At 43.2% G+C, this 21,367-nt stretch overlaps 1 protein-coding gene and 1 long non-coding RNA gene across 2 annotated transcripts in view; one reads left to right on the top strand and one right to left on the bottom strand.

The window, feature by feature from the left end:
• Positions 1 to 21,367, bottom strand: part of LOC142817660 (uncharacterized) — a 502,639-nt gene that overhangs the window by 111,517 nt on the left and 369,755 nt on the right. The window contains exon 4 of the long non-coding RNA XR_012895285.1: positions 13,718 to 13,800. This is a non-coding gene — a long non-coding RNA (uncharacterized LOC142817660). The remainder of the gene's footprint in view (positions 1 to 13,717; positions 13,801 to 21,367) is intronic.
• The window catches only part of jeb (low-density lipoprotein receptor domain-containing jelly belly protein), a 190,209-nt gene continuing 189,180 nt past the window's right edge, over positions 20,339 to 21,367 (top strand). Inside the window, exon 1 of the mRNA XM_075894845.1 lies at positions 20,339 to 21,120. Within this exon, the coding sequence (XP_075750960.1) occupies positions 20,793 to 21,120 (328 nt within the window). The 5' untranslated portion in view covers positions 20,339 to 20,792. The remainder of the gene's footprint in view (positions 21,121 to 21,367) is intronic.

Raw genomic sequence — 21,367 nt, 5'->3', positions numbered from 1 at the left:
ACGAAAGTGTTTTATGCCGGGGTCCACCATAGCTCCGGTGACGTAGGTTAGTGACGGATATGACGTTGTAGAATATAACTCAACATATTTCGATTAAAAAAATTGGCCCTGTATCTGCATGTTTCACTGCAAATGTCGTCGAAAGACGATAGTCTTGCGTATGGACAGAGCGAACGAAACGTTTATTTGATGTTCTGCGAAAGAAAATTGGTGAATGGTATTTTGGACGCGCTGTGTTAGAGTGCTTCGAGCGTGCAGTGGAGGCGAACGAGCGCATCAAGTCATGTCACACGTGACACATGAGCGCTCTCTGGCAGTTATCTGAGAAAACGAAGGAAGGAGTGCGCGCCCGTCTCGGAGGTGATAAGGTATAGAGCGCAAAGCGACGGGTAAGTGCCACCGCCGTGTCGTCTTAGCAAAGCGTTGGAAACACATGCGTTTCCGTGCAAGTGTTGGATGGTCAGCGCACCTTGATAAATGCTATGGTGCTTAGAATATCTTATGTATACCTTTTCTAATAAACGACACACATACAGAATACTGACGTGTTGTTATGGTGCCTCAGATATGTCCAATAATTGCTTTTCAATTGACAATCGCACAAAAATAAACGCTGAATCTTGAGCAATATTGGTGGTCGCTGCGGATGGGGTCGGCCATTTAAGGTATCGTTTGGTGCCGTTGAGGGTACCGTTAAGAACGGACAAACAGACAAATGTGCAGACAGACAGACAGACAGACAGACAGACAGACAGACAGACAGACAGACAGACAGACAGACAGACCAAAATTTTTGCGTCGAAAGTCCCCAAGAAAGACTATCGTCTTTAAAAACAAGAACGGGAAGTTCTGTCGTGGGGCATCCAACCAGTGACCTCTCAATACAGCGCGCGGCGACAACCCCTAGGCCACAGAGCGTACGTTGTCAACGGAGGTAAAAGTAGGCCATTTATATACACCTTGTATCGTTTGGCGGTCTTCAGAGCCTCGTGCCTACAGCGCGTTTTTGTCATCAGTAGCCAGACGGTGCGAAGGTCTCTCGTTGGGCGAGCACTAAAGGTCGTCGATCGTTTCTAGCGTTTCGATGCCTCCTCCACAAAGCGTGGTCTCCACAGCACACACGCTTATCAGTCTCGTGATTCGGGGGAGCACGAAGGTCACTTCGCTCGCTGTACGAAAGGAGCACACTTCTCACACGCGAAGAAGAATTGAGACAGTTGCTCACGCTTGTCCTGTACAAACTTGGGCGTTCATTTCGTGAGCCTTTCTTTCTGTTTGAATAACGTGTTTTGTCGAACTGTGGCAGTTGCTAATCGGTGCACGTCTTCTGTATGCCCATTTCGTGCGTACTTTCTGCTTGAGGTGTGCGCTGCAAGTTTCGTGCTGGCTGTCGTTCTTAGCGTGATCTTGCAATTTGTTTCTGTAGCACTCATTCCTGCACCCTTGGGGCGAAACAATGCCCCCCCCAAAAAACGTGGCTGATCCTCCTAAATAGAAATCGGTATAACGCGAAAGTGAAACATGTATTTAGAGAAGTAGTTGAGTGTATATTCATTTTTTGGCAACAGCAACAAATTGCAAAGTGACACTAGGAACGAAATTTCGGTCTGTCTATCTGTTGGTCTGTCTGTCAAACAATTCAGCCACCCAGCAAACTTCACGCCCTGGCTCAGTGCCCACCCTTTGTGATCTGGTGGCTGCGTTCATACTTGTGAGCACTGCCAATCGAAAAGCAAACATTATGCTCATTTGGGGTGCTACATCAATACCTGAGTACTAGGTAGTGTCTATTTCGAAATGCCTAGACACGTATTTCTAAAGACCGCAGTGTTTATTACGATGTGCTGACAATGCGATGCTTTGAACGAAAAAGCGGACGTCTCCTGGCTTCGCCAAAACAACGTGGTCCTGCCACCTACCAGTCACTCCGTATTCTAAAAACTTTTGTTTCGTTCCATTACTGCCAGACCACGTCATATCTCATGCAGCTCCTTCAGACAGAAGACCAAACTACACATCCGAAAGCAGATGCGCCCATTTCCGTGGTGGTGGACTCATTCGCAATAGCGATTAGCGCTGTTCTTCAACAGCTGGTTGGCAATGCTTTGCAGCCCATATCTTTTTTCTTGAGGAAGCCGACAGTGTGAAAAATTCGCTACAGCACTTTCGGCCACGAAATTCCGGCAATGTATACCTCGCAGTCCGCCACTTCCGTCCCAACCTCAAAGGTCAACAGTTCTTCATTCTCACACACTATCCCATTTATGCTATTACGTCCAACAGTTTTTTCCACACGCCACGTGAAATTCACCAGCTTGCCTATATTGCGGCTTTCACTGCTTATATTCTACATGCATATTGTGGCACCAACCGTTGATGTCCGAATTCCGTTGGTGAAGCTCTGTAAAATAGTTCCCGCAGCTATTCAAGCTTCCATATCTTCATGAATTCCTGCGTGGGGCAGGGGGGTGACATTACCAAGTCTGGCCTAAAAAGAAAGCGCTGACCAAAGACATATTGTAATCCGAACCGTAACATTTCCTATCTCTTCACTCTACGCAGCACACCATATAGCCAACACATTCTGTCTCACGCAAAAACAAAAAGAGAAGAAAAAAAAAGAAAAAATAAAACCAGGAAACTTCAGACGAATATAAATACAATGGGAAATGGATGTGGGTTCGGAACCGCTAACTTCAGCAACGATCGCATCTAGCAAGTCATTCATATACGAGATGTGTCTTACAATGCGGCTAGTGATTGCACGGCCAGCATTGAAGTGACCTACAGGCTATGAATAACGACATAGAGAATAGAAAGGTAAAACAGAACGTCACGTATAGTTTTATTGAATTATTTGTAACTCAGTATCGTGCCCAAGCCATTTTTTTAATCACCCTGGCATTGTTAACTTGCACTGCATGCTGGTGGCAATGAAGGTGCGTACGTGTGTGTTTATGCGTGCGTGTTGGTGTATGCGCTCGTGTGTGTATGTGTGTGTGTGTTTGCGTTTATGCTTGTGCGTGTGTGTCTGTGTGTGTGCGCGTGCGGGTGCGTGTGCGTGCTTTGGAAATTCATTCATTCATTATTCATGCCACAGATTGAATGATGACTGTCGCAACTTGTGTTTTTTTAAGACTGAGAAAACTCACTGTGTGGTGTCTTCTTTATAAAAAACTGCACATGAAAACGTAGACACGAAAGAAAGCGATCGCAATGACAAATTCGAGACGTGTTATCGTATGGTAGCTCAAGTCAGTACAGTTTTAAGCAAGAAAGTATTTCATTATGGGGAGGCACAAAGCAGAAGAAAGAAAAAAAAAATAGAAAAGGAGAGAAACGAAGAAAGGAAGAAAAAAGAAAGTAGCAAGGAAAAAAGCAAACACAGAAAGAGATAAATACAAAAAGATAAACAGAATGAAAGAAAGAGTGAAAGGAAAGTAAAAGAAAGAGAAATAAAGAAAGAGAGAAAACAGTATTCATAGGAAATATGGTCGGTGACATGCTTGTCCGTCGAAAACGGCACAACATAGTACCACCGCACTGTGGCGTTTCTTGGTAGAGAGCGCATTGACCGATAGCTTCCTGGACATACTGTAGGGGTAGCTGCCACTGCATTTCGATCGGTGTCACGCGTCGCCATAGAGGACGTGTCGTGGCTGTGAAAATCGTTGGACAGAAGCGACAGTAAAAGGAAAGCTATGCCGAAGGGGAAGGTAACACGGTTAGCTAGTATTGGGATAGGGATCTCGAGAGCTGTTTCTAGATAATCCACTAAGTGATGTGAAGTTTATTTTCCTTTCACACAAACGAGTAAGTCGATACTAGAAGCTGCAGTGCCCGACAAAGGCCTCAGCTCTCTTCTCCAGCCTGACATCAATAGACGCAAACACATAATTGCAAAGTTAGCTCCATTCACCAGTGTAACTAACACCTTTCTGCTGTTAAGCTTGCAGCATAGACAAAATAGAAAGCAATATAAAAAACGCAAACTGATATAAAATACAAACTTATCGAAAGCACAAATCAGATTCGAAAGAATTTTTTTGTTTGTTTTTTGTATAGAGTCAACCCAATATCAAAATCAACGTTCGTTGAATTTCATTATTCGCCACAGTTATCGGATACTTTATTTTTGTTTGCCATAGTTTGTGTGCGTCTTAGAGACCCCGTGGATTTGTTTTCGAAAGTTCTATGCGTCGTTAGACAAAGTGCAGTTTTGAGTGTGTAGTTGATTGCTCTTAATATACTGCAGCAGCTGATTAAGGTAGACTAGCTTCGCTTTAAGCCGGTCGTAACTACGAAACAATGACAAAGTGGAAAAATCTTCGGGTCTGCCTTGGTACACAAGAATGCACCTTAAAACTCTCTTTTGGAGTACTAGATTTTGATAGTTAGTAGGCGTAGTTGTTTTCCATATAAAAACACAGTAGGTTAACGTATAATGCCCCAGCGTATAATTGACTTGCCGTCTAAACCACATGGGTACCAGACAAGCTACCTCGTAGAAACAGTCAACATTTTAACTTATTTCTGGTGCTAATTTTTACACAAGTATTTCCAGCAAAGGATTTGGTTGAACCAGACACCCAGAGATTTATTGCAAAAGACCTCATGTATTTTTACCCGTTCAAATTGATTATTGGCCTTATAGAAATCAGCAGTGTTATTTAGGCTAAAGTAAGGTTTCCAGTTTTGAATAAGTTTCAGGAAAACATGCTGTATTGTAGCCATAATTGTAAGTTTCCTAAGCACCTGTTTACCATAGCCTCCACTTGTACAATAGACGTGGCTCTGAAAAATATGTCCGTATCACCCGCATACATAATCATGTCATGAGAGCCTGGTAGTTTAATAATGTCATTAATACACATTACAAACATCGCTGACCTTCACTTCACTGAACCTAATTGATCCGCATGCTGCCTGCGGCGGCACCAGGGAAACTTGCTTTTACAATGGCTGCTGGAGCATTGTGGCACAAGTGGTGGAAACGCTGACCTATGTGCCCACGATGCAGAATGAATAGCCCGTTATCAAGAGTAGACGATACAAAAAACTTCATGATGTCGTGCATAATACCACTCTAAATCACCGGAATACTCCGCTAAACATTGACCGACGCTACGAACTCAATCCGTTATTACAGCTGCCACTGCCAACACACGTTTCCTGACGTGATGCTACAGTGCTTTGTCGGTTGTGAATGGGCATGACATTTGACGGCTTGTACAGCTGTCGCAATGAAACAGGTCGTTCACCAACGTGCCCTAACTTCGAAAATGGAGGGAGCATAGCGATTTTACATGCTTTTCAGATGTTCAGAAACATTACAGATAGTAATTTATTATCTTGCAGCCTAACACCAAATTCAGTGAATTTATTTAGTTATATTATGTATTAACTTAATGGAATACTGCACAAGTATATTGGAAGAAATGTACAGCGGATCCACAGTCACCAAAAAGCAACATAATCCCAATAAAGAAGGGTTTAAGGCAGGGAGACGCGATCTCACCAATGCTATTCAACGCGTTTTCGAATGAAGTTTTCAGGGTCTTAGATTGGGAAAAGTTAGCGATAAGAGTTAATGGAGAGCATCTTAGCAACCTGCGATTCGCGGGTGACCTTGCTGTGATGAGTAACCCAGGGGACGAATTACAGCTCATGGTAACAGAACTGGACACGCAAAGTAGAAAAGTAGCCCTGATAATTATTATGCGTAAGACTAAAGTAATGTGGAACAATCTCGACAGAAAACAGCGCTTTGTGATAAGTGAAGAGTCGTTGGAAGTGATAAAGGAATATGTTTATTTAGGACAGGTGCCGAAACATGAGAGCCGAAACATGAGAGGGAAAACATGAGCCGAAACATGAGAGTGAAATAACTAGAAGAATAAGGATGGGGTGGATCACATTCGACCCGTATTCTCAAATTATGAATGTCCAGTTAACCTTCCTACCTTTCTTATTTTCTTTCTTTCTCTCATCTACTTGATAATGTCGCAAATTTTGCAGCAACTAGCGAGACAGTTCAGCAACAGCACCTAAGTGCAATTTGTTTCGGTAAACGCCAGAAGACGTAATTTCGTATGGAAACGTTACAATAAATTTCTCTACCATCGCCAAATTAAGATAAAAAAGAAATAAAAAAATGGAACTATTCTTGCTCCAATCACTTCTTCTCACAATTGAAGAGAATAGAGAAAATCGGTATGAAGCCTACCTTGTTCAGAAGGAAGGTGCAGTCAGGGTTCAACTATTAAAATAACTTGGCGCAGTGTATACGTAAAGTGTTGCTGGGATGCCTTTCACTCTCATGTCCCATAGAACCACTCATACAGCTTTTTGGGCAGACTCTGTGAGACTACATACCGAAAACTTCTGCTTCTTCACAAAGCTGATCGTAAAGAAGGAACACAAGGTTGATCTTTTTGTCATAAGAATCGGTATAACACGAAAGTAAACAGTGTCCTTCCAGAGTAGTTGAAGGTTTGCTGTGAATTGAACAGAGCTTGCACAATGTCCATTAGTGAATCGTGGAGCGAGGATGCAGTCACGTTGACGCTTGATTATTTATCACTACCCCGGTGACTCACGTCAATGAATTATGGTTAAACAAGTGCTTGTGGTACCTGTAGTAGTTAAAGGTGGGAGCGTAATGAGAGAATGCGGCGCGACAGCCAGAAGACCGTCGTTGATTCTACGAAGAACTTGAGCTAAGGTCGCTTACCCGCGCGCGACATGTCAAAGGTTTATTGAATGATACAGCATGACTAGAGGGAAACGTGACGGGCGTCGTGTGTCCCTTCTCACTCAGCTGCAATTTTTTCTCGCTGCGGAGAAAAGACGCTAGCCTGCCAGGCAGGCGAGTGTCACAGAGCTATTCGGTTATGAATGATTTACATGAGTGAGCCCTACACTTGGGCTAAGATCACCACCATGCGACGTGTTAAGGCGTCGCCAGAATTTCAGTTCACCTATTGGAAACACGCTGAACGGGTCATAATGCTTTACTGTGCTTTAACACTCTCAGACGCCAACACCTCGCTGAACAAGAGCACTGCGAGATTAAAGTGATAAATTTAAAAGGTTATTTGTAAAGCCTCACAAGTGTGTCACCGTGACGCAATAGAAGGCGGGCTCGGCATCTGTTGCCGCGGACCGAGAGGTCGTGGTGTCGACTCCCTTTGGCAGAACTCTCTTCCTTGCCAGCTGATTATGTACAATTTTCGACGTCATTTCCGTGACGAAAATACGTCGCTGAACCCTTGGCGGACTTCGGTATACAACACTTTCGCGTTAAACAAACGTGGTTAATTCCTCAGTTTTAGGAGGAGCTATAACACAAAAGTGAACTGTGTCATCAGTGAAGTATAGGATATTGTATATTGCACTTTGGAATACGAGAGCTTGTACATTGTCTATTGGTGCTTGGCTGTTATAGCACCATTTAATTTGGATATACATTAGTTGACGCCTAGTGGCGCATCTAAAAACGGACAACAAACGTCCATGACCATAATGAAACACTTATGGTAGCTGAAGTATTTAACATACACTTAACACAGAACGTGGTGATTACTGCGGAAAGATGGCGTGAACGAGCACATAAAACACTTCTACGCAATTTGCACTCACTCAAAGCATTCCTACTTGAGAAGAGAAGCACCAATTAAGGTTCGCACGTCCGGTAATATGGCGAGAAAGTGGTTTGGGGAAAGAGGAAGATAGAAAAAAAAATCACAGCGTATCCACGGAGTGAATGATGATGAGTGGGGCGAAGCTTCGGAGGGTTTTACCGCTAAACCATGAGTCGTTCATCCACCTGTCCGTCCGTCCGTCCATCCGCCCGGACCTGCTGAGTGAGTCCTCGAAGTAGGCGGCCACGTACCACGAACTATTGGAGGGACAGACCCACGCCTTTAGGAGCTTCGCCCCTGAAAGGACTCCATTTTCTGTCTCCCGTCGTGGGGGCACAGCTCAGCGTCTCATGGCGACCTATGCCTGCGCTCATACATATATGACGCAGTGATTCAGGAAAGCGGGAGGCAGATATCATAGCTGAAGCTGTGAACTCGGGTAAGCATTCAGCTTCCCGCTGGCGTGTCTCTCAATGAACAAAAGCACTTACGGTGCGACATTCACCCCTCGACGTTATTTCCTTTCTGTGCGCTTACTGCAGCAGTTGGATTAGTCGGCGCTGACAAACGTGAAACAGTCGGTCTAAGAAAACACTGTTAGTGTACGTGGGAGCTGCACTACTCTGGAGACGATGCGTCAGGCTAACACGACGCGAAAGGCAAGGCACGTCACTACGTTGTCACCGAACCTAATGTCTGGGCGCGTATGCCGCATTGGCCCGAGCATAGCATCTCCTAATGTAATGTGGAACTACCGAAGCCCTCTCTGACGTCGCTCGTTAGTTTCAGGATGCACTCCGATTCACCGCTCCTGAAAAGTGACACTACCCCAGGCAGCCAAGTGCTCTTTTAGAGGGAAATGTGCTAGACCTACGACACGCTTGTAAAGCCTCGTGCGCCTACAACTACAACATAGCCCATTGGCTATATCGTCGTGATCCGAAGAATTGTGGACTCCCAGGTCAGCCAAACCAAGCAAACATTTTGTTCAGTTTTTTCTTTGTCATATGTTCCCGTGTATTTTACCGACGTCTCTTTTGTGTGAAGAAAATAACGTCAGTAAGTTTTGGTGGATCCCGGCAAAAAACATTATCGTGTTGAAATAGCGATTGCGACCCGCTATTCGGCTGATCGCCATGCGACACCTCTTAACTTTTTCGGTTGCAAGAATAATTGCAATACCAAATTGTAACCGTCCTTGCGCTTCCATCACAAGGTAGTGGATTTTAGGCGAAGCTTTTGTAGCTCACAGATTACAGTAACGCCATCGTACGCGAAGAACACGACTATGTCGAGCGTACAAAAATGCGCCCTTTGAAGATGCGCCAGTCCCCGGCGTGTTTTTATGCGCCGTTTTCCAGTACTTGATGCTCTCTGGATCGGGTTAAGCCTGTAGAGTGAGGTGCCCAATTCTGATATCAAAACCTGCTCTCTTATACATATGTATTGTGATTTAGCGATGCCACACTTCACTGTTGCCTCTTTACGAACGCACGAACGTCGCTTTCGCCGGTAGCAAGTGATGTTGCCATGCCAAGCACGTGAATGATGGACCATTTCCCGGCAAGAAGAAAGAAAAAAGAAGAATGAAAGAAAGAAACTAAGTAAGTAAGTAAGTAAAAAAAGAAAGAAGGAAATGAAGGAAGAACAGTAGTACCTCATCAACGCACAGATCAATGATTCGGTTGTCACCAGTTATAAAATATTATTATTTCTCCTGCAATTTTCATGTACGTACTCCCTAGTAGCACTCAAAAATCGTAATCCTTATTGAATAAAACGGATATTGAATGAATGACATTACTTTGCTACCAAATGCTATTCTCGCGCAGTGGCATTTAGGCGGCGTGAACAAACAAAAAAAAAACAGCTGTGCACTGAAACCGGTGAAATTCAGTGTTCATTTCATTGTAGGGAGCAAATAGTGAATGTCAGAATTGAATTCAGTATGTATAAAACAAATATCATTTGAATAGTTTTAGGATACTAAGACAAGCGTTATCAAAGCTGCTCTTAAACTCTACAGGATATCATTTGAGTATCAGAACGTGCAACTCTTTTCAGCAAAGAGATAAAAAAAAACGGTTACTTTTGAACAGCTCAAAATACCTCAGTTATGTAGTATACGGCATCGGATGCAGTAGTCCATTGTCACCAGTATTTCGAAAAGATTGAGCTGAACACTTTTGAACCGAACAACCCAACTACAGACAAAGCTTAATTCATGAGATAAAAATAAGATGAAAAACACAAACGTGTCATCACAACATGCACCATGACGCCGAAAGCATACACATCAGTGTTGAAAGCTCTATGTGCAAGAGCAATTTAAGAAAACAACACTCTTGCTTCTCTTGTCATTCATAAAGCAAAATGCCTTGGCGGTCAGAAGAAAAAGAAAAATTTGGTAGATCCCACGTACCTGGGAATCGACGTTATGCGAAGCATGTGGAGGAAAGGTGAGTGTTTTGCAGATTTTTTTATTAAGCGACACGTCATGAAATGACGCTAAATATATGTACAAATGCTGCCACACGAGAATATGTTGAACAGTTGCAGATGTTTGTATAACCAGTTGTTTGCGCTTGCGCAACGATGCCAACTGAAACATGCGTATTAGCAACACCAGAAGCTCACATGAAGCGCTGATGCTCGCGAGGATGCTGGCCCCGGACACTGCTACATAAATCAACTTCAGCGCAAGACAACTAACCACAACTGACGTTAACCCGACGTGATGGCTGTATCAAAGGAGTACTTATGTAATGTTTATAAAATTGGCTAGGCAGCACTGCAACCGCTATTGACGTTTCACGAAGATTAGCGTCCATTTGAAAAGTAGTTCCAAGACTTGGCGTAGCTCTGTGGTAGAATGCTCCGTTGCCGCGCAGAATGCTTGGGTTTGATTCCAGCTGGGACCCCGACATTTATTCTTTGCATTCGTCGCGTCAACGCTACCGGTGTCGGGTTTTTCTTAACACTCGCATGTTAAAATTGCCAATGTGGGGGGCGGCAGAAATGAACAACAAGAGACAAGGCAGGGAGATTAACCAGGCACATGCCCGGTTTGCTACTCTACGCTGGGGAAATTGGCAATCCTTTTTTCTCTCACTTTCTCTTATCTTTCCTCTCTCTCTCTCATTTTTATGCCCCCCTTCCTATTTGCCCATGTTCGTTCTCGTCGTTCCTGGGTAGAACATGAGTGTCAATCACCTGTGACACATACCCACATACCCGTGACAAATACCCACCCGTGAGTATGTGCCACTGTCTAGTGGGACGTGTTTGACGACGTACGCGACGGGATTGGGACATTATTCATGTGTTCACCAGTGCGTCATACTCGTCAAACCATTTTACCCTCTCATGCTAATTTTGGTTCACGCCAAGTTAAGGGGGTGACCACGGGAGCACCCGAACGTAAGCGGCTAGATAGATAGATAGATAGATAGATAGATAGATAGATAGATAGATAGATAGATAGATAGATAGATAGATAGACAGACAGACAGACAGACAGACAGACAGACAGACAGACAGACAGACAGACAGACAGACAGACAGACAGACAGACAGACAGACAGACAGACAGATAGATAGATAGATAGATAGATAGATAGATAGATAGATAGATAGATAGATAGATAGATAGATAGATAGATAGATAGATAGATAGATAGATAGATAGATAGATAGATAGATAGATAGATAGATAGATAGATAGATAGATAGATAGATAGATAGATAGATAGATACGCTCAAAGTAGCCGAAGTTCGCTAAGAAGTGCTTCGCATTTAAAACAGAAACTAGTTAATGCCTTGCCACTGCAGCATAATAAAATCTGATTAAAAGTAGAGTTTTTGGGTGAAACCAGGTAAAACGTGTTGCTCCATTAATAAAAATAGCACCAGCAACCTCATCAGAGCTTGGGCTGCATGTACATTGATAATTGATAAAAAAGGGAAATTCCCGTAGGTGTTCAAAAGTTTTGTTCTTTTGGGGTTCTCCCATCGGTGCTGTTTATTTGGAAACTATTCAAAAAATATTCGACATTACTTACTCCTCGATTCAAGTAGTGAATAGAATAGACATTTATTTGGTTCGTTGTTCAAAAATCTCAAATATTTGCACACCACTAATTTTACTTCATTTTTCTTTCTTAAAGACCCCTTCCAAGGAGTATCACATCACGACTGGGTACATGAAAAAATAAACTGGTATAACTGGTATAACTGCGAATCGTATACCAAAAGCTGAAGAAGACACTTCTAAGACTTCTTTCATAATGTTTGCGCTAGTGCAAAATTAATCAATCAACCAATCGATCAATCTATCATATCAACAAATCAATTACCACTCGATTTGGTGCAGTGGGACGAAAAAGTGCACAATGGAGACGGATCTTGGCTCAGGCTAGTGCTTTAGTTAGGGCTATGCACAATCTCTATATATCCAATAGGTTTACAAAGTGCACTTGTATCAGAAACGTGTACTAATGCATCTCGCACTCTGAAACTCAATCTCTGAGATGTTTCCTCACTGAAAACAAGAGACTCTGCATGCACAGAAGTGCACAAACAAACGTGCAGTGACAACAGCAACAGAAGTCCCACGTAACTTTCAGACGAGGCTTACGCGTAAGTAAGCGCACATTGTGGGAAAAAAAAAAAACGTTCACATCGTAAGCCTCGATATGACTGCAGACATACGAAAGGAAAACACGAAGGACTAACCCCCAGTGCTCCTTTCTTTGATTTTCTTCCTTTGCGATTATGAACTCAATCATTGTCGCTTTCTGTTATAGCTTATCAGCTGGATCATCGACTCATTAGTCCTACATTGTCTGTGGTGCGCGAATTAAGAGTCCACGTTTATTTTTCGCCATTCAGACCAAAGTAAATAAATAATGCCTCCACGTTCGAAGAAGTAGGGAGTGGTGAGCTGACAATATAGTGCAAACATAGAAATGATAATCGGAAAAAAGTTGATTTTCTCGTGTTTAGGGTTCATTAGCTTTATTATGAAAGAATCCGCACAGGCGTTCGCAGATAAGGGACCCTATTAACGTAATTTATAGCAACGACGAAAGGAAAAGGCAAACAAGAAAAGTCGTCGCACAAATGCGGATTAGATCAAACAGGACCAATTAAGCTGTTTCGAAAGCTGTTACTTTCTCAATTCGTGCAAACTCTATTACACTACTGCTACTACCACTCTACCGCAGTTCTGAAGGCCAAACTGTACATTCATGCTTTTTATTTATAAAGCGTTTTTATAATGACATAGGCCGGGAAAAGACAGGAATTAATCCCTTCTTCTCCTGCTTCACCCGAAGGAAACTGTCGGACTCTAAATAAGGTTTATTCATTCATTCTAAAACTATCAAGTTGTCAAATATTTTGACAGATCTGTCACTTGGTTTGACAGGTCACGTTTTCAAAAAGCGCAAAGGCAGGCACCCTTTTCTTCTAACAACTCCCACCTTTCTGCCCCAAAAACGCACATTCATAGTAAATTTTATGAAAGTGGATGTTACGTTTCAAAACAGAAGTTTGTATAGTCCTTATCCTTGTTGCGGCATGAAAGACAGCGTTATAAAGTCGAAAATAAAAGGAAGCACTTTCCCGTGAAAGCTTGGAAGCACTTGAATATGGCTAAGAGTGATCATAATTTGAGTAATGTAAAAAAAAGTTTGTCAAGCTACTGTCACGAGCGCATGCAGTGGCAGCTGTCCCGCTTGTTTCGTGAAAGTCAAGTGAAGTGTTCCCACGTATGTCAGAGGCGTTCAAAAGCCTGTTTAGGCATCGTTGAGGTTGCAGTTTTGCGAGTTATTGGTGGAGCGAATTAGCCTGTTAATGATGTATACTACAATGAGCACTTATACGAAGGACAAAGGACGGAGTGGCGAACGAAGTAAAAATGGAGCCCACGTGCAAATGAAGCGAACGACAAAAAAAGTCGTTAACTTCTCAATTATGCTTTAAGACGTCCCACTGTCATGAGGCCACAGCTACATATGTCAAACAAGTGTGCGTTTAAATGACCTTCTAGGGGAGCATGCTTCAACACTGACCTTTTCCCGGCGTAGAACTTTCGTCATTCACGCTGAGTCCTGTGGTTGTGCACTCCACGTTGATGAGAGTTCTTAAAGGGGCACTAAATAAAAAACAAACAAGTTTTTTTTCTCGCATCAGTAAATTGCCTTATCGTGAAGCTAAATGCATAACTTTTGCCACGCGAAAACACTTGGTAAACGAAAAGACAAACAAAGAAAGAAATGAAAGCAACGAAGGCGCTTTGACATTCCCACATTGTCTTGCTCTGACGTCATAGATCGTCATAGCTTGTCATAGTGCCGTCAGAATAATGTCGTAGCTGTGATGATTTAGACGCAATTCCTAATCGGTAAATATAACGTGCATTGCCATTTTATTGAATGTATTATTTGAGTAACGAGTAATTTTCTTGGGTCAATGGGACCAAAACACACACATGAAAACAAATTCAAATCCACTACGAGACTCTGATGTTCATGCGGGGAAACTTCAGAGCGGAACTGAGAATCTCATATTCGGATAATCAATCAACGATCGTTTTAGTAACATACGCGAAGTCTTCACAGAACAGTTTTTGGACCTGAATTGACTAAACCAATTATGATGGTCTGGTGGTTATGGTGCACGTCTGCTGATTTGAAGGTCACCAGATCGAATTCCGGCGATCACATTTTTGATTGTTGCAGGAATTCCAGTGGCCCATGTGCTTTTATTTAGGTGCACTTGAAAAGAACCAGAGATGGGCGAAATTGCCGCAGCCCTCCCCTACGGCGTCTCTCAGAGTGATGTGATAGTTTTGGAACACAAAAGCCGAACAATTATAAAATGTTAAAGCCTAAATTTATTTATTCTTACAAAGAGGTTTCGCTTTAAAATGTAGAAAAAGGTCACAACAAATAAAATTTTCAAGGCACATGCGGTTCGCAAGAAATACTTCACTTGTGCCAGAGCGCCTTCGGCACAAGCGGCATGCTGTAAAAAATAGGTGGGCTGTTTAATCTGACTCTTTAATCTAACATGGCGTGTGTACTTCTACCTTTAGCTTGCCTTGATTTACGACACCAAAATCACTTTTTTTCTGCTTCTGCCTACCCATGCTTGTATATCCCTTCAGTCCCGGCATACACAATTGTGTGCGCGAACTTCGAAGGCACGTCACGTGATGCATGTTTCTTCAAAATGACTCAACGCCGGTGTGCACATTCCAGCAGGCTTCCCAAGTGGATAAATATTAATCATATAATTTTATTTTGCTGCACATTGCTTCAGATTATGACTTTGCTGGAGACACTACCCTGTTCGACTCGACGTGCCGCCTTTCAGGCCTAACGTAAAAAGTTTTTTTTTTTTCTGCGCTGGCAATAAATAGAACAAATAAACAAAATCTGCATGCATTTCGGTTCAAATATTTGATTCTTTGTATGCAAATACTGAACCTGACTGGTGGCAGGATAGTAAAATAAATAGTTGCACGCTAATTAACTTTCAATACTGAAACTCATACAAAACGACACATTCCTTCATTTTCTTTCTTGGAATGCAATGCTGAGTGCCTTGGAATTATGCGACGCGAATTTCACGCGTTTTTGACAGTTTATCCTCATTCGTGACTGAAGGAGATTAATGATTTACAGCCACACTTATCTTGTTCTTAGTATTCTTAGTTCTCAGTTTTCATGAAAATCTTCGGTCATTGATTCTGTTTCTTCAACCATGTTGTGGAAAAGTAGTGGCAGATTAATTCAACCAGTGCCGCTTTAAAAGAAGGAAAGATACTAAGTCAGATTAACATCATCGCTCTTGTTGATCATTATTATTGGGTAATCTTGATTGAGTTATATTTATGTGGGATATAACGTCCCAAAATTACCATTTCATTATGAGAGACGCCATAGGGGCGCTCTGAACATTTCCACCATCTGGGGTTCTTTGACATGCACCCAAATCTGAACACACGGGCCTACAGCATTTTTGCCTCCATCGAAAATGCAGCCGGAACAACCGGGATTCCATCCTGTGACCTGCGGGTCAGCAGCCGAGTACCTTAGCCACTATACCATCGTGGCGGAGCTAACGGGTAATCTTGGTTACATGTTTCACATGTTGTGTGTAACATTTCTTTCTTCGAACAATATCTTTGTGATTTGAGTGCATGGCAAATAATAATAATAATAATAATAATAATAATAATAATAATAATAATAATAATAATAATAATAATAATAATAATAATAATAATAATAATAATAATAATAATAATAATACCCAACAAGTGGCAGCAGTTACCCACAAAGTGTTTAGAATAGGCTCTCAAAGGCCGCTCTTCGAGCTTTCGCTGGGAGTGTGCAGCGTGTTTCGCGCAGGCCTGGCGTTTTTTTCTTTCTGCCGATGCATGTTCATCACGATCATTTTTTTTTTCAAATTAATAACCATCTGCCAGTCTGAACACCACTGGGCTACGATGTTTAGAGGATTCTTAAGGGCAACTTGATCACCAATATCTGATTCCACTGTGAATCACGCAGTCATCTGTAAACAATCTAATTTTGATGTTTACTGTTTTAACAATGTTGAATAAAAGAAACAAGAATCGGGCGAGAAAGAACTTTAACGGTGTTGCAATTATGCCCATGATAGTGCACAAATTGGTAACCATAAGAACTAATTCATTCAACTATTGGACCATTGCCTAGTTTTCTATGAGTTTAGTGATCACTTTTGAGTGAAACACGTGGCGGAAGGCCTTTGAGAAGTCTGAGATGATTACGCAAACTTTATATTGGTCTGGTAGATAGCTCACTTTTGAGCCCATGTTAAGAAACATAGATGAGGTAGTTTTCTCCTACATAATACTTAAATTTAAGAAATGTGTTCGAGCATTTCACAAATAGTTCTCGTTAAAAAAAATAGCCCGATAGTTGAATGGGACAGACGTATCACCCCCGATATATGTACTGGTACAACTTTCAAGATTTTTATGTCCACCGGGAGACGGAAATAACCAACTGACATTGTAAATATAGGGTGAAGGTACCTGCTAATGTGTTCAGCCTGAGTATACCAAGAAAAGTATTTTATAACTGTGAAGCGATGAGTCATAATCCTGAGGATACCCTCTGTTACGTACGGACACTCTGGTAATAGGAATATTCGTTCTTTGTGCTGTTCTGCTGGGTGAACAAGTTAATGAATGAAAACGTAAATCGAATTCTCAATATGTTGTTCACAAAACGACTTGTTATCGACCAAGATGTGAGACTCGCAAGCGGACTCAATGCAACGTACAGATAAATGCAACAAAAGAGATAACCTGCATAATATAAAATCTACTTTCATCTTCACCAGATCAAACATTGCATTCATGCTAGAATGTTAACAATATAAAAGAAGAGAAAGTTAACCAACGTCGCTTCCCAACATTGATTAAGCATTAAAGCTGATGGCCTTCTCTTTATCAGTTTTTTCTAGGTTTTGCAAGTCTTTCAGGTTGGTAATTGTCTCACTGCTCCTTGTTAGGCTTTGATGTGGTACTCTAGCCACCACCTTTTATAACAACAAAGTATCCCGTGACAGAGGTGCAAATAAGGTAACGCGCAGACCACTTGGGCTGGCTGTTGACTTCTTCCTCTTTCAGTGGATGTTGTGTTTTGTGGGAATCGCCCAATTTCAGTGGCACATACGCGTTTATTATTATATGAGTTTTCTAATAGGCTGCAACATACCTTTTGTTAGGCTAACTGTTGCCTTCAGTTTTAGTGGACCAGTTGCTAATAGAGGGCACACACCTGTTTATGACATCAACCAGCATTACCATGGATTCCGCACATGAAAGTCTCTAATAAGAACAGCTTCACCCTTAAAACAGTTGTCTGGTGAAAGATAACAGCCTTTTAACATGGGATTAAGCCCTATCAACAGGACACGATGAAAAGATTGACTCAGCAAAATTTTAATACAGTATATAGGTTTCAACTACGGCGAGTCACAACTGTACAAACTTGAAACTCCTAGTCTTTGAAATATATAAAATATTGTTTTACCGCATTTAGAAAATAATACAGTCCAGCTAATAGGAACAAACATTTTAAAGGGGGCTTTTTAACTGATCGACAGGGTAGCTACATGACGAAAACCAGGTGGATATAATCCTAAAAAAAACTTTCTAAACTTTTATCACCAACGTGAATTTATCATTTTTGAAGGTTTTCACTTTTTAAAACCGCGATTTAGCAAAGTATTTGCTCCCCCGTTATCCTTTCAAAGCATTCATTTTTTTCTTTCTAGTGATGTGCTTCCTCTTTTGTTTTACTCAGCCAATTCGGCACACCAGCTTATATCAACATAAGCCTTTTCTTCTTCTTTCTCTCAGTGCCTGGTCACGTTTTCGCTCTTGCCCTCTCCTGCTGTTCTGTTTTGGCTGGACTCTTATTTTCTCTTGAAGAATTGCCTTATTACATACTATTAGAACTGTCCTTGGCATAATTGTCAGTTAGTCTTCATGAATGTTATTGTATACTTTGGTCTTTATAGATGTGGTGTTTTATTTTGTAGAAAAAACTACCTCAAAAATGTTTCATCATTTGAATAACAATGACTAAAATGTGGTGCTAAACCAAGATTCAAGTTAGGACTGCAGAAGTGGCGTTTTTTTTTTTCCTTTCCTGAACCTCTCTCACTCACACTAAACTGGTGTAATTTAAACACGAAACAGGTTTCATCGGCTATTTCATTGCGGAAAAACTGTCCATCCCCATATCATCTTGCCACTTAGAACCACGGTTCGGCAAACTCATCTATATATTGACTCGCTCAGACTCGTGCAGACTCAGACCGGGACGTGAGTCTCAGCCTGATCGAGTGAGTCAGAGTGAGTAATATTCTGTTGAGTATGTGTCCGGGTGCATCCGGTAGAGAAAAAGGTTTGTGAGTTTGATCCTGAGTGAGCACTAAGCACAACGATAGTTATAGCGCGAGACAGAACGACGACACAGAGACAAAAAGACACGAAAAACACGAGCTTTGCGCTCGCGTCCTTCGTGTTCTTCTTGTCTCTGTGTCGTCGTTCTGTCTCGCGCTATAACTATCGTCATGTCATACCAACTAGCCCAAGCTGCCACACTCTTAAGCACAAAATACATTTTTTTAGTTAGCCTGGGACAGCTCCAAATTTTCGATTGACTAATGTATAAGACTGAAAATGTCATTTAAAAATAATAAAAAAAACGGGTTTTCATGCTGGTGCTGAGTTTGAAATGAGGCTCCCGTGCTCCGAAGTCGAGTAGCTTTACCATAGGGTGACACTTTTTTTTTAGTGTGAGATACACAGCCATGCTTGCAGAATGTGAATGCAGCGGAACTATATATATGAGTGAGTGGCACCCGTGGTGCAAAAGAAATGAAAAACGAGGAGGAAGAAGAATAAACTTTCGCGTTACACTTTTTTTTTCAGTTCATCTGGTTAGCATACACCACTTACAGCTGCCATTTTAATCAATTTCGACGAATCAAACATTTTTAAGCGAATATTACAACGCACCATCTTCATGCTGTACATACGAGCACGTTGACTTGGCACGTACATGAAAATAAAGTAAAGCACGCACACCTTATGGGATACCAGCCATTTGCGACGCAGCACGCCGAATGTAGCGTGTCTCCTGCCAGCTTGAAAGTCTCATCTGTATTCAACTGCAAACTCTCGCCTGGGATTTCAGTAAGAACGAAAGGAAAGAAGCAGGCCTCCCGGATAGAGTAAATGGCTGCGACAGTCACCGTCACAGTACAATGCGGAGATGCTTTTACGCTGTTCACTGTCACAGATTTTACATTCATCAGTAACGCAAACAGAAGCGACGTGCATGCTTGCATTTGTGTATGTAGCCTTTTGTTTCACCGGCTGATATGGGGGAAGAAAGAAACGTATATCCGGTACTGCCCACGCAAATGATAGAGCAGTCAGACATAAAGGTCAATGCTTTAGAGAAAATAGTCCAACAAAAAAGCTTCCTTCTCGAATGCACGAATTTTCGCGCAGTATAATGTCCCAGGACGCGGTGTGTAAACCCTCGCAGGAGCAAAAAAAAAACAGAAAAAAATAAAAACGAATAGAGGAAAAGAACGCCCGTTGTGACAAACCGAGAACACACCTCGTGAACGATGAAAACATTGCGTAGCAAAGAACCAAGGGCGTCGGACAAAATCGGCAGCAGGACTAAGGAGTGCCGCTGCGGCATGAACGCACAGACACCCTTGGCCTCCCTCGGTGCGCTTCCGAGCAGAGACAGAAGAGGGTCGAAAGGGAAAAGAGGGAATATCCCGGCGGCGGGTCCGCGTGCTCTGCTTTGCTCGCGGACGTCATCGGCGCCGGAGACACCGATTGGTCAGTGGTGCGGCACGCGCATGCGTGGCGCTCGCGGGAAGAGTGGCGCGCAAAGGCCGACCGCCCTCCGACCGTAGGAGCGTTCGCGCGGGAGAAAGGGGCACAGAGACGTAGGGAGCGCCATCACTCTCTCGCCCCGTGTGTAGGCGCGAGCCAGAATGAAATAGCCGCGCTGCCGCAACAGACCACACGCCGCATGTGTCGCTCCGCGAGCAGCAGCAGTGAGTAGTAGTGTGTGTGCCGCCGTCGACCCTCCTACAATTCGAAGAGCGCGGGACTACCCACCCCCCCGCCACCACCACCATGCTCGTTGCACCGGTACTGCTGTTCGGCTACCCTCTGCTGCTTCGGTGCGCTGCGGCTGAGCGCACTGCCTAGAAGTAGCCGCTGCGCTTCTTTCTGGACCTTTTCTTTCTTTTTCTTCGAAAGTACCAGACACACCGATCTGTCTCACCTTCGGCCGTCCCGTAGGGTGATCGCCCCAACACAACAGGTGCTGAAGCACATAAACAGTCTGCTGTAGCTCACCGGCAACCGCACAGAAGCAAGTAGAAAGAAGTTTTTGACAGACGTTCCTCTCTTCAGCGCCGAGTAATCTGCATCGGACTTATTGTTAAACCGCACTCCTGTCGTCTATAAACCACTTGTCGCGGCTGGAATTTTCGCGTGTTCTGTGGTAGTGAGCTGTCATTTGCTGAACGGATACTCTCGCCATGCGTCTCTGCTTGATGCTCCTGGGTGCCCTGTTGTGGCTGTGCAGCGGTTGCGAGGCGGCCCGCATCATGGGCCCATCATCGTCGGCCATGCGCCAGGCTCTGTGGTGGAGGAGGCCTGGCCTGCTAGAGCGCCGAGAGTCCAGAGGTGGACCTTCGTCGAGCCCAGCCTTGGCCAAGAGCTCCTCATCCCCCACAGGCTCGTCAAAGGCCGGAAACCTCGAAGCACCGGGCGAGGTGGCGCACACAAGCGACACGGGATCGTCCAAGGCGCAACAGTCGGTCAGGTCCCCGCGAGGAGCCAGGCAGTACGACGTTCCGCAGATCGGTGAGTCACCCCACCATGCAGAGTCTTGTCACTCTCACAACAGGTGGATTTCGGTGAAAGTGGCTGTGTCGAAACATTGATGTACTTCAGGGCCCCAAATAGTGCTGCAGCGCTTGAAGACAATGTCGCTCGGCAGTCATGTGTACAGCACTGGGACGCTAAAGAAAGTCTATCACGAGTGAGTGTCTTCACCGAATGGGAAGGCCATATACCACTAAGCGTCCCCTCACTATTCTAGCAATACACT

This window comes from Rhipicephalus microplus, chromosome 5 (genome assembly GCF_043290135.1).
Source record: "Rhipicephalus microplus isolate Deutch F79 chromosome 5, USDA_Rmic, whole genome shotgun sequence".
NCBI classification, from domain to species: Eukaryota; Metazoa; Arthropoda; class Arachnida; order Ixodida; family Ixodidae; genus Rhipicephalus; species Rhipicephalus microplus.
This window is presented reverse-complemented; position numbering and strand designations above follow the sequence as displayed.